Source organism: Galeopterus variegatus, unplaced genomic scaffold, assembly GCF_000696425.1.
Source record: "Galeopterus variegatus unplaced genomic scaffold, G_variegatus-3.0.2 Scaffold3370, whole genome shotgun sequence".
Classification (NCBI taxonomy): Eukaryota; Metazoa; Chordata; class Mammalia; order Dermoptera; family Cynocephalidae; genus Galeopterus; species Galeopterus variegatus.
Window position 1 is genome coordinate 29638 of NW_007729481.1, and position 13745 is coordinate 43382.

At 40.4% G+C, this 13745-nt stretch overlaps 1 protein-coding gene across 1 annotated transcript in view; it reads left to right on the forward strand.

Annotated features, from left to right (window-relative positions):
* Nucleotides 1-11459: 11459 nt before the first annotated feature.
* Nucleotides 11460-13745, forward strand: part of LOC103600497 (cytochrome P450 2B4) — a 23178-nt gene continuing 20892 nt past the window's right edge. Inside the window, exon 1 of the mRNA XM_008584776.1 lies at nucleotides 11460-11630. Coding sequence (XP_008582998.1) covers nucleotides 11460-11630 — 171 coding nt within the window. The remainder of the gene's footprint in view (nucleotides 11631-13745) is intronic.

Here is a 13745-nt window from a genome sequence, read left to right on the forward strand (position 1 = left end):
TCTGTTCAGGTCCTTTGCCCATTTTTTAAATTGTGTTATTTATGTTTTTGCTGTTCAGTTATTTGAGATCCATATATATTCTGGGTTTTAGCTCCCTGTCTGATGTGTAGTTTTCAAACACTTTCTCCCACTCTGTAGAGTGCCTCTTCTCTTGGCCATTTGTATGTCTTCTTTTGAGCAATGTCTGTTCAGGTCCTTTGCCCATTTTTTAATTGGGTTATTTATGTTTTTGCTGTTCAGTTATTTGAGATCCATATATATTCTGGGTTTTAGCTCCCTGTCTGGTGTGTAGTTTTCAAACACTTTCTCCCACTCTGTAGAGTGCCTTTTCGCTTGCTTATTGAGGCCCTTGCTGTGCAGGAGCTTTTTAGTCTGATGTAATGCCATTTGTGTATTTTTGCTGTAGTTGCCTGTGCCTTTACAGTCTTGCCCCCAAAAGTGCTGCCCACTGCCATTTTATGTAGTGTTTCCCCTATGTTTTCTTTTAGTGGTTTCATAGTTTTGGGTCTAAAATGTAGGCCTTTATCCATTTTGTGTTGGTTTTTGTGTGTGGTGAAAGATAAGGGTCTAGTTTCAACATTCTGCATATCAATATCTGGGCTTCCCAGCAATATTTATCGAAGAGGCTGTCCTTTCCACATGTATATTTTTGGCACCTTTGTCAAAAATCAGTTGGTTGTAAGTGCATGGGTTTATTTCTGGGCTCTATATTCTGTTTCATTGATCTATTTGTCTGTTTATATTCTGGTACCATGCTGTATTGTTTATTACAGCTTTATAGTATATTTTGCAGTCAGGTGATGTGGTGCCTCCAACTTTGCTCATTTTGTCCAAGATTGCTTTAGCTGTACGGGGTCTTTTGTGGTTCCACACAAATCTTAAGATCATTCTTTCTATTTCTGTGAAGAATGTCATTGGTATTTTGATAGGGATTGCATTGGATATATGGATTACTTTGTGTAATATGGACATTTTTCCAACCAATGAACATAAGATACCTTTTTATGTGTTTGTGTCCTTTTCAATTTCTTTTACCAATGTTTTATAGTTTTCATTGTACAGGTCTTTCATCTCTTTGGTTAAATTTACTCCTAGGTATTTCATTTTTTTGTGGTAGCTGTTGTGGATGTGATTACTTTCTTGATTTCTTCTTCAGCTATTTTGTTATTGGCATATAGGAAGCCTACAGATTTTTGTGTGTTAATTTTGTATCCTGCCAGTATACTGAATTCATTTATTAGTTCTAGTAATTTTTTGGTGGAGTCTAGGATTTTCTATGTATGTGATCATGTCATTGGCAAGTGGGAATAGTTTGACTTTCTCCTTTCTGATCTGGATGCCCTTTATTGTCTTCTCTTGCCTTATTGTACTTCCAATACTATGTTGAATAAGAATGGGGAAAGTGGGCCTCCTTGTCTTGTTCCAGATATTGTAGGAAAAGCCTCTAATTTTTGTCCATTCAGTATATTAGTTTTGGGCCTTTGTAGTGTTGAGGTACATATACCTGATTTGCATATATTGAACCATCCTTGCATCTCTGGGATGAATCACGATCACAGTGAATGATCTTTTTAATGTGTTGTTGGATTCTGTTTGCTAGTATTTTGTTGAGGATCTTTGCATCTGTGCTCATTAGGGATATTGGTCTGTAGTTTTATTTTTTTGTTGTGTCTTTTTCTGGTTTTGGTATGAGGGTAATGCTGGCTTATAGAATGAATTTGGAAGTATTCCCTCCTGTTCAATTTTTTGGAAGAATCTGAGAATTGATATTAGTTCTTTAAATATTTGGTGGAACTCAGCAGTGAATCCATCTGGCCCTGGGGTTTTCTTTTTTGGAAGACTTTTCATTACTGCTTTAATTTCATTATTCATTATTGGTATATTTAGATTTCCTAGTTCTTCATGATTCAACATTGGTAAGTTTTGTGTGTCCAGGAATTTATCCATTTCTTCTGGGTTTTCCAGTTTGTTCACATGTAGTTGTTCATGGTAGTTTCTTATGATCCTTTTTATTTCTGTGGTATCAGTTGTAATGTCTCCTCTTTCATTTCTGATTTTATTGATTTAAGTCTTCTCTCTTTTTTCTGCTTTAGTATAGATAAAAGTTTATTCATTTTGTTAATCTTTTCAAAAAGCCAACTCTTTGTTTCATTGATCTTTTGTGTCTTTTAAAAACTCTCTAATTCATTTATTTCTGCTCTGATCTTTGGTATCTCTTTTCTTCAACTGATTTTGGGTTTGGTTTTTTCTTGTTTTTCTAGTTCCTTGAGGTGTAATGTCAGTTTGTTTATTTGAAGTCTTTCTTGTTTTTTGATGTAGGCATTTATTGCTGTAAATTTCCCTGTTAGAACTGCTTTCACTATATTCTGTAGGTTCTGGTATGTTCTGTTTTAATTTTCATTTCTATTTAGGAATTTTGCATGTGTGTGTGTGGCAGCTGGCCAGTACGAGTATCGAACACTGGACCTTGGTGTTGTCAGCATCATGCTCTAACCAACTGAGCTAACAGGCCAGCCTTTCTCCAGGAATTGTTAAATTTCCTTTTCAATTTCTTCTTTGACCCATTCATTGCTTAGGAGCATGTTGTATAATTTCCACATATTTGTATAGTTTCCAGTTTCCCTTTTGTTGTTGATTTCTAGTTTTATTCTGCTGTGGTCAGACAAGATAGTTGAAATGATTTCAGTGTTTAAAATTTGTTGAGTTCTTTTGTGACCTAATATATGGCCTATTCTGGATAATGTTTCATGAGCTGTTAAGAAGAATGTGTATTCTGCAGCTGTTGGATGAAATGTTCTATAAATGTTCATCAGACACATTGGTCCATAGTAGAAACTAATTCTGATGTTTACTGGTTAATTTTCTGCCTGGATGATACGTCCTTCACTGAAAGTTGGGTATTAAAGTCCTCAACTATTATTGTGTTGCAGTTTATTTCTCCCATTAGGTCTAATAGTAATTACTTTGTAGATCTGGGTGCTCCAACGTTGGGTGTGTGTATATTTAGAATTGTTATATCCTCTTGTTGAATTGATCCCTTTCTCATTATATAATGACCTTCCTTAACTTTTTTCCTTCCTTAGCTTGAAGTCTATTTTATCTGATATAAGTATAGCTACTCCTGCTCTTTTTTGGGTTTCCATTTATGTGAAATATTTTCCATTTACTTGCTTTTAGTCGATGTGTGTCTTTATAGATGCAGTGAATTTTTTGTAGGCAGCATATTGTTGGTCCTTGTTTTATAATTCATTCAGCCACTCTGTCTCTTTTAATTGGGTAATTTAATCCATTTACATTTAGAGTTATTATATATATATATTATATGGGGACTTGTTGATGCCATTTTTTACCTTTTTTTGGTTGTCTCGTAGATCCTTTTTTCCTTTTTTCTAGTCTTATTGTCTTCTGTTGTGGTTGAGTGATTTTCTCCAGCAGTATATTTTGATTTCTCACTATTTAGTTTTAGTGTATCTCTTAAGTTTTGTGTTAAGGTTACCATGAGGCTTACAAAAAATATTTTACAGTTATAACAGATTATTTTAAACTACTAACAACTTAAGTTTAACATCTAAGAAAAAAGAAAAAACCAAAGCCAACTCTATTCTTTCTATTCTTTGACATCATCTTCCCCCCCACATGCTTTTTGACATTTTGTTGTTTCAAATTACCTCTTTTAATATTGCCTGACTNGTAGGCATTTATTGCTGTAAATTTCCCTGTTAGAACTGCTTTCACTATATTCTGTAGGTTCCGGTATGTTCTGTTTTAATTTTCATTTCTATTTAGGAATTTTGCATGTGTGTGTGTGGCAGCTGGCCAGTACGAGTATCAAACACTGGACCTTGGTGTTGTCAGCATCATGCTCTAACCAACTGAGCTAACAGGCCAGCCTTTCTCCAGGAATTGTTAAATTTCCTTTTCAATTTCTTCTTTGACCCATTCATTGCTTAGGAGCATGTTGTATAATTTCCACATATTTGTATAGTTTCCAGTTTCCCTTTTGTTGTTGATTTCTAGTTTTATTCTGCTGTGGTCAGACAAGATAGTTGAAATGATTTCAGTGTTTAAAATTTGTTGAGTTCTTTTGTGACCTAATATATGGCCTATTCTGGATAATGTTTCATGAGCTGTTAAGAAGAATGTGTATTCTGCAGCTGTTGGATGAAATGTTCTATAAATGTTCATCAGACACATTGGTCCATAGTAGAAACTAATTCTGATGTTTACTGGTTAATTTTCTGCCTGGATGATACGTCCTTCACTGAAAGTTGGGTATTAAAGTCCTCAACTATTATTGTGTTGCAGTTTATTTCTCCCATTAGGTCTAATAGTAATTACTTTGTAGATCTGGGTGCTCCAACGTTGGGTGTGTGTATATTTAGAATTGTTATATCCTCTTGTTGAATTGATCCCTTTCTCATTATATAATGACCTTCCTTAACTTTTTTCCTTCCTTAGCTTGAAGTCTATTTTATCTGATATAAGTATAGCTACTCCTGCTCTTTTTTGGGTTTCCATTTATGTGAAATATTTTCCATTTACTTGCTTTTAGTCGATGTGTGTCTTTATAGATGCAGTGAATTTTTTGTAGGCAGCATATTGTTGGTCCTTGTTTTATAATTCATTCAGCCACTCTGTCTCTTTTAATTGGGTAATTTAATCCATTTACATTTAGAGTTATTATATATATATATTATATGGGGACTTGTTGATGCCATTTTTTACCTTTTTTTGGTTGTCTCGTAGATCCTTTTTTCCTTTTTTCTAGTCTTATTGTCTTCTGTTGTGGTTGAGTGATTTTCTCCAGCAGTATATTTTGATTTCTCACTATTTAGTTTTAGTGTATCTCTTAAGTTTTGTGTTAAGGTTACCATGAGGCTTACAAAAAATATTTTACAGTTATAACAGATTATTTTAAACTACTAACAACTTAAGTTTAACATCTAAGAAAAAAGAAAATAACCAAAGCCAACTCTATTCTTTCTATTCTTTGACATCATCTTAGTTATAACAGATTATTTTAAACTACTAACAACTTAAGTTTAACATCTAAGAAAAAAGAAAAAACCAAAGCCAACTCTATTCTTTCTATTCTTTGACATCATCTTCCCCCCACATGCTTTTTGACATTTTGTTGTTTCAAATTACCTCTTTTAATATTGCCTGACTCTTATATGGTTGTTGTATTTGTTATTGTCTTGTTAGATTTGTCCTATAGTCTTCACGCTAAGGATGTAAGTGGCTTATTCACCACGCTTACAACGTTGGAGTATTCTGAGGTTGTCTGTGTACTTACTTTGCTAGTGAGTTATGTACCTTCAAATGTTTTTTTATTTCTCTTTAGCATTGTCTTCTTTCAGATTGAAGAACTCCCTTTACCTTTAGCATTTCTTGTAAGGCAGGTCTAATATTGATGAATTCCTTTAGTCTTTGTTTGTCTGGGAAAGACCTTATTTTTCCTTCATATTTGAAGGTTAGTTTTGCTGGATTGAATTTGATTGGTGACATCTGAGCTTCCTGTACCTGGATGTTGTCAACTTTCTTCATACTTGAAAAATTTTCAGTCATTATTTCCTTAAATATGTTTTCTTGATCTCTTCTGTTTTCTTTTTATTTGGGTATGCCAATTATGTGGGGGTTATTTCACTTGAGGGAGTCTCATAATTACTTCATTTCTGTTTTATCTTTTCTTATTCTTTTTTCTTTTTGTTCCTCTGTTTGTATAATTTTATATGTTCTCTCCCCGAGCTCACTGGGGAGAGATTAGATAAGGGTCATAAAGAATGAGTATGATTTGTAATAATGAATATGCTAATAATAATAATAATAATAAAAGAGTAAGGGGCTCCAAGGCTGCAGCTGGGCAGGCTGACCCCTCCCTTCCTGATCACTATCATGCCACCTGGCAGCTGGCTCACGTGGTTACTTTTGCCCTTTTGCAGACAGGGAAACTGGTTTTAGAGAGGTTGGGGTTTCTGGGCCAGGCTCACACAGCTAATCATTGGCAATGCCTGTACAAGAACCAAGTTGGACTGATTCTAAAACCTGCTCTTGAGCTTCTCAGAAGCTCAGCCTGACTTGCAGCAAGCCTGTTCCTAGGAAACAGGGGGAAGGGGTGGGGTCCTGGGTCGCCTCTCTGCTTATCAGAGTTGCAGTGAACACCTACTATCTGCCAAGCGTGTCTCTGCCAAGGAACTGGCACCTGAGAGGAGGCCGAGCTAAGAATTTCCAAGTACCCAGGTTGCGATGGGCAGCCCAGGTGAGTCACATGTGATCCTGTCCTTGGGGACCCACAGGAAGAGAGGGAGGGGCCTTCCCAGGCAGTGTGATGAGGGATGATAACACAGGCAGGTCTCCCTCACCTGGGGCTTCATTTCTCATAGGGGCTGAATACTACAGACATGGGGCAGGTAGCCTGAGACTGGCTCACAGCTCAGCATCATTAGCATCTTCATCTGGCTACTTACCCTGGCTCCACCTTGGGCAGGGTGGTCAGGACCTGGACATCACTGGCTGCCTTTCTTACCAGACCCACTGCATGCTGTCCCCCAGCACTGCTGATGACCTGTGGGAGTCCTCCATCATCCATTCATTTATACAGCATACTCTTTTCCTCCTTCCTTCCCTCCTTGCATCCATCCATTAAAAAAAAAAAAATAGATGTCAATCCCCTGTCTATTTAGTGTAATTCCAATAAAAATCCCAGCAGGCTCTTTGTGTGTGTGTGTGTGTGTGGAAAGTGACAAACTGATTATAAAATTTAAATAGAAATGCAAAAGACTTCAAACAGCACAAACAGTTTTGAAAAAGAAGACCCAGGTTGGAGAACTACACTACCTAATCTCAAGAATTACTGTAAATCTGCATAAATCAAGATAGTTTGGAATTGGGATCAGAAGCAACAAAATAGAGAATAGAAGTATAGAACGTCCTGAAATTGACCCACATAGATGTTCAGCTCATTTTTGACAAAGGTGCCAAGGCAATTCAGTGGAGAAATGATATTTTTAAAAAACATTGCTGGAAAAATTGGATGTCCATATGCCAAAAAAGAAACTTTGATACATCCCTGCCATGTTATGCAAAAGTTGACTCAAAGTGGATCATAGACCTAAATGAGGACCTCAAACTATAAAATTTATGGAGGAAAAAGGATCAACGTTTGTGACCTTGGGTTGGGCAAAGATTTGACACTAAAAGCACAATCCATAAAAAGAGTGATAAATTGAACTTCCTTGAAATTAAAAACCTTAGCTCCTTAAAAGACAGTGTTAAAAAAAATAAAAGCAAAGCCATAGACTGGGGTAAATTTGCAAATCATATATCTGACACGGGACTTCTATTCAGAATATATAAAGAACTCTCAAAACTCAATATTAAGAAAACAAACAACCCAACTTAAAAAAGGACGAACACTTTAGGATCAGACACTTTACTAAAGATGATATGCATGTGGCAAATAACCATATACAAAGATACTCAGAAGTATTAGTTATTATGGAAATGCAAATTAAAATCATAATGAGGTATCACTACACACCTATCAGAATTAAAAAGACTGACCATACCAAGTACCGACAAGGGTGTAGAGCAACTGGAACTCTCATGCAATTCTGGTGGGAATGTAAAATTTTACAACTGCTTTGGAAAACAGTTTGGCAGTTTTTTGTAAAGTTCATAGACCCTGTCATATAAACCCAACCATTTCACAACTAGGTATTTATTTAGGAGAAATAAAATCATATGTGCATATGTGTGTAGTGATATCTGTCTCACAGAGTTGTACAGTAATTTGTTGTTGACTGTAGTCTCCCCATATTGCTATAGAACACTAGATCTTACTCTTCCTATCTCTCTACAATTTTGTATCCATTAACCACCCCTTCCATTTCCCCTCCCCTTATCAGTCTCTAGTAGCCATTATTCTACTCTATCCCTGTGAGATCTACTTTTTTAGCGTCCACATATGAGAGAGAACATGTGGTATTTCTCTTTCTGTGCCTGGTTTATTTCACTTAACATATTTTTCTCCAAGCTTAACCAGGTTGTGGATGGCAGAATTTCATTTTTTTTTTTAATGTCAGAATAGTACGAGTTTTTTAAAAAGTCCATGGAAAGATTTGTATTATCTTTTAATTCTATTTTTCCATGAACTTTTTGAAGTACCATCATACTTGTTACTGCTGTAACAAATCATTATTAATTTACTGGCTATAAACAACCCAACTTATTCTCTTACAGTTCTGGGGGTCAGAAGTCCAAAATAAAAATGACTGGGCTAAAGTCAGGTGTTGGCAGGGCTGCATTCCTCTGGAAGCTCTGAGGAGAGAGTCTGCCTCCTTGCCTTTTCCAGCTTCTGGAGGCCACCTGCATTCCTTGGCTTGTGGCCTCTTTGCATCACTACAACCTCTTGCTTCTCATCATCACATCTCCTATTGCTCACTTTGACATCTTGCCACCCTCTTATAAGGATCCTCGTGATTACATTATTGGACTAGTTAGATAATCCAAGATAATCTTCCCATCCCATGATTCTTAATTTGCTAACATCTGCAAAGTCCTTTTGCCATATAATCTAACGTTCACAGGTTATGGGGATTAGGACATGGACATATTTTGGAGGCCACTATTCAGCCTACCACAAATGTCAAAATAATAATGATGAGTGAAAGAAGGCAGACGAAAAAGAGTGCATACTGTATGATTTCATTTATGTGAAGTTCTAGAAAATGCAAACTAATCTCTAGTGACAAAAAGCAGATTAGTGCTTGCCTGAGGAGGGGGTTTGCAATGTGGGGATGAAAAGAGTTACAAAAGGGCATGAGGAAGCTTTTGGGGTGATGGATATATTCATTATCTTGATTGTGGTGAAAGTTTTATGGGTATAAAATATGTCACAACTTAGGGCCGGCCCGGTGGCGCACTGGATAAGTGCGCCGCTTGGGAAGCGTGGCGGCGCTCCCGCCCGAGGGTTCGGATCCCACATACAGACCGGTTCCCGCTCACTGGCTGAGCGAGGTGCGGGAGCAACACCAAGGGTTGCAATCCCGTTGCCGGTCCCCAGTCCGATACGGGGGCAACACTGAGGGTTGCGATCCGTTGCCGGACACGGAAAAAGACAAAAAGACAAAAAAAAAAAAAAAAGTCACAACTTATAAAATCACACACTTTACATGCAGTTTATTGCATGTCATTTACAGCTCAGTAAAGTCATTAAAATTATAAGAAATAATACAAGCACATGTTCACATATAAAAACAAGCACAGATGCCAGCCTCGTCTGGGCCTCCTGCACATCCTTTAGCAGAACAGCAAGACTTGCAGGGTGGGTCAGGTGCAGAGCACAGTGGACAGAAGCCTCCATGGGTCCTTCAGATGCAGGGATGGCGTGGGCAGCTTGAGTGCTGTGGGCCCCTCTGTCCCTGTCTTTTTGAGTCTCTTTCTCTCTCTCGCTCTCCTATTTTCTCCCTCTTTGTGACTCCTGGCTCCTCTCTTTCTCTGCTTCTATCTCTATATTGTATCCCCTTGTCTTTTCTTTCAGTTTCTCCCAGTCTCTGGGTTTCTTCCTCTTTCTGCCTCTGCCTCTCATCATATCTTTTTTTCATAACGAGGCTTTGAAATCTGGTGTGGATTTTTGCACTTATAGCACATCTTAATTGGGATCCTACATTTTCTTCAGAAATACTTGATCTGTATTTAGATTTTATGAATTTAACAACTGAAAAAGAAGATTCATATACCCAAGTTGTTCCAAATATACTTAAAAGTTTTCCAATAACTGAATTGAGCATCAGATTTTAAATGTAAATTAAATTAGATTTTAATTTTAATTAGTCACACTACATTTAAAGTGCTTAACTAATGGCCATGAATGACAAGTGGCCACCATATTGGACAACGTAGCTCTAACCCACGGTGTGACCTTGGGTAAGACTCTCCACCTCTACGTGCTTCACTCCCTCAATCTATAAAATGGGGATAACAACAATGGCTCCCGCAAAAGGTGAGGACTCTGTGTAATGCACTTCATGCCTCCCCATCGGTGCTTCTGGGCCTGGAGTGAGGAACCAAGCTCAGTGCCAGATCACACAGCGCAGCAGGAGTCTGGTCCTGAGTTCAGGAAAGTCCACAGTGGCATCTTTTCAAGGTCAGAAAAGTGCAGGTCCCACCCCTTAAAAACATCAGGATCGTCTGTCCCCTCCTCCTGAGTCACAGGAGGATTCAGCTGCTGGGGTCATGGTCCTGGGTCTAGCAAGGGGTTTGCTTAATATTGCAAAAGAGATACTGTCTCGTGCCCAAAAGCCAGGCCTAGGCTGACACAGCTGGACAAGGACACATTCGTTCCCATGTTCAGCAAAATGTGAACTGACCCTGCCAGAGGCTGGATGGGCGCAGGCTCACAGAAATGATGCAGACAGACTGGAATACAGTGGCCATCAATCAAACTAGATCCACTCTGCACTCCTGGAGCTTAGAGTCTAAATGCAGAAACAGAGACACTGAGTCAGAGAGAGATAGCAAGAGAAAGTCAGAGAAATGTCTTCAACTGTGAAGGCAGCCAGAGGCAGGGAGGGAAATACCCAGCACTAGTCAGAGTGATCAGAGTCCAAGAGGACCCAACTGCTCCATCTGCCGGGTCTCAGTCTCTGTCTTTCTCTACCCGACCACCCTTGAGTTTCAGCAGTTCTGCATCTCTCACTCCTCCTTCTGTTTCTCCCATCACTTCTACTCTTGCTGTCACAGAAGGGAGGGTGAAAGAGGGGACACTGGAGAGATAGACACAGATGCTTACATCTGCAGGCCTTACAAAGACAGGGTCTAGGAGATACACAAACACAGAAGCACAAACACAGCAAGCACACACAGACTAAGGCACAGGAACATAACACCAACCACCGCCTCCACCACGCAAATGCAAACGCATCTTCACACATGAGGCCATATGCATACATAGAAGCACCACCACAAGCAAGGACATACACATAAACACACCCAGGCTCGTGCACAGAAAGACACACTAGCACGTTCATAAAAACACAAACACCCCTTCACGTATAAAATAGTAGAACCACACACACTGATGCAAGCAGGCATGGACAAATGCATGAAGCATAAACAAACAGGCAAAACTAAGGAGGCAAGTACACGCTCACCCACATTCATAAAAATAAACACACACGCGCGCGCACACACACTCACGCACCTGGACTTTGGTATCTGTACCACAGTATCCCTGACAACATTTAGGGAGGGGGTAAAGAAATAGGAAGTAAGCAGGTCACTGGGCTGCCCAGGCAGGAAGTGTGAGTCCCCTTGCACTTCTCTACTAAGTTCACACTCTCAATGATGACAGGGGAGGCGGGGAGTGGATTAAGTTGCATAACTGGGGTGGGGAGGCAGGTCAGGATAAAAGGCCCTGCTCCAGGCTGCAGTGGGGTGGAAGGAGTCAGACCAGAACCATGGGGCTCAGTGTCCTGCTCCTCTTTGCTCTCTTCACGGGCCTCTTGCTTCTCCTGGTCAGGGGCCGCCCAAAGGGCCACAGACACCTCCCACCAGGCCCCCATCCTCTGCCTGTCTTGGGGAACCTTGCACAGATGGACAGAGGAGGTCTACTCAAATCCTTCCTGAGGGTGAGATGCAGACATACAGGGCCTGAGGGTGGGCGTCCCTGCCTGGGTATTTGGGGGTCACTCATCAGAAGGAGCGAGGCATCCTTCTGGGTTCTGGAGTGGGGTGGGAAAGGTTGGAGAGGAAGGGGCATAGAGCTGAAGCATGATGGATGGTGGTCAGATTGTCACAGGATCCTTGCTCAATCGGAATTGCGTCCTTGGAGGGGGCAGGTGGGCATGGAGAGGCATCTGGGTGTGAGCCATGGCTGTAGAATTTCACTCTCCCCTGCCACCCTCTGTTGCATCCTGGGGTGCCTGCTGGCTACTGACCGAAATAGAGGAAAAGGGGCTGTGGCACCAATCAAATAGATTTTGCTTTTGACAACAAGAGAGCAAAGATCGTCCTCCCCCTCCCTGTCAGTGTCCAGTGCCAGAACAGTGGAGGAGGGAGGGACAGCAGGAAAGGAGGCTGGGAGGGGAATGCCTACCAGCAATAAACGTGATACTCTATAACTGCAGCTGACACTTGTGTGCTATATACCACGCTCTGAAACACTGCTTTCCATGTATTGTTTCATGTTTAATTATCTACTTATTTATTAATAACTAACAGCCATGAACCCATGACCCAATAACTTCCAGCTCCTCCACCCCTTCCTCCCCGCCATGGCGACCACACTCCTGAATCTTGGGCTTGTTATCCCATCAATAGAATCTTGGGCTTGTTAAATCTTTTAATAGAGTTTTTATTTCTGATCAATGGTCTATTTACTGATACCATTGTCTTATAATAAGGAAAAGATTTCAAAGTACAAAGTACACAGGCCAATATTGCTTTGAACTTAAAAATTATTTGCTTAGAAAGTATATATGTATAACTAAACGATGAATGATTATAATGTATGTGTATATGAGGGGTCTTTAAAAAGTTCATGGAAAGGGTCAGCCCGGTGGTGCACTGCTACAGTGCGCCACTTGGGAGCACGGCTGCGCTCCCACCGAGGGTTCGGATCCCACATACAGACCGGCCGCTCACTGGCTGAGCGAGGTGCAGGTGCAACACCGAGGGCTGCGATCCCGTTGCCGGTCCCGGTCCGGTACGGGTGCGACACTGAGGGTTGCAATCCGTTGCCGGACACGAAAAAAGACAAAAAGGAAAAAAGAAAATTCATGGAAAGATTTGTATTATCTTTTAATTCCATTTACTTTTTGAAGTACACTTAGCCTATGTTTATCATAGACACTTAGTCTTTCATTGTTAGTTAGACACTGTCCTCTTTACCTGTGAGATGGAAGGTGACCAGGTCACAGACTCTCAAATTATGGAACATTTAGATTTCTCAGGAAAGTTACATGAAAGAGGTAAGGAATCTCATAATTAGATAAGATGTTGTTTGGGTAGGGCCATCCCTGGGCAGCACTCAAAATTGTCTACACAGTTGAGGAGTGACAAAATTTGGGAAAGTGGGTATAGATTCTGGCCAAAGGCATTCTGTCTTACATAATTTATTGACCCCCCCTCTTTTTTTTAATTTTAATTTTTAAAAATTAATTAATTAATTATTATTTTACATTCTAAGATCTTGTTGTGGAGCAATTGTGGTGGAGGGGGAGAGAGGAAGGGGGACGGGGATAGGGTGGAAGGACGAGGAAGGGGGGAGGAGCATGGTTGAGGCCCATGGCACCCCCCTCATTCCAGCAGAGGAGCCCAGGGGACTTCCAGTGGTAACTTGGTCGTGGCTGGGCTGGATGTGGACATGAGGGAGATGTGGCTGAGGCCCTCGGTCCCCCCACCCCCACCTCAGCTTGGGAGCCTGGGGCCCTTCTGGCAGGGGCCTGGTGGTCATTGCTGGGCTGGATGTGTGACTGAGGACTTCAGCCTTCTCCCCACTCCAGCTTGGGAGCCCGGGGCTTCTTGTCCTTCTGGGTTTTATAGGTGTTCTTTGGTGATGTTGAAACAGAGCTCCCTACACCCTCATAATGTATGCTGTATGCTTCTGTAGAACTGCTTGCTTAACCTAAGTAACTCCATTTTGCCCCCTGCCTGACCTGCAGACTACCCTCCCTTCTGCATGAGAAACCATTGACTTTCTCATAGAAACAAAAAACAATTGCATAGAAACAGGAGCCATACAC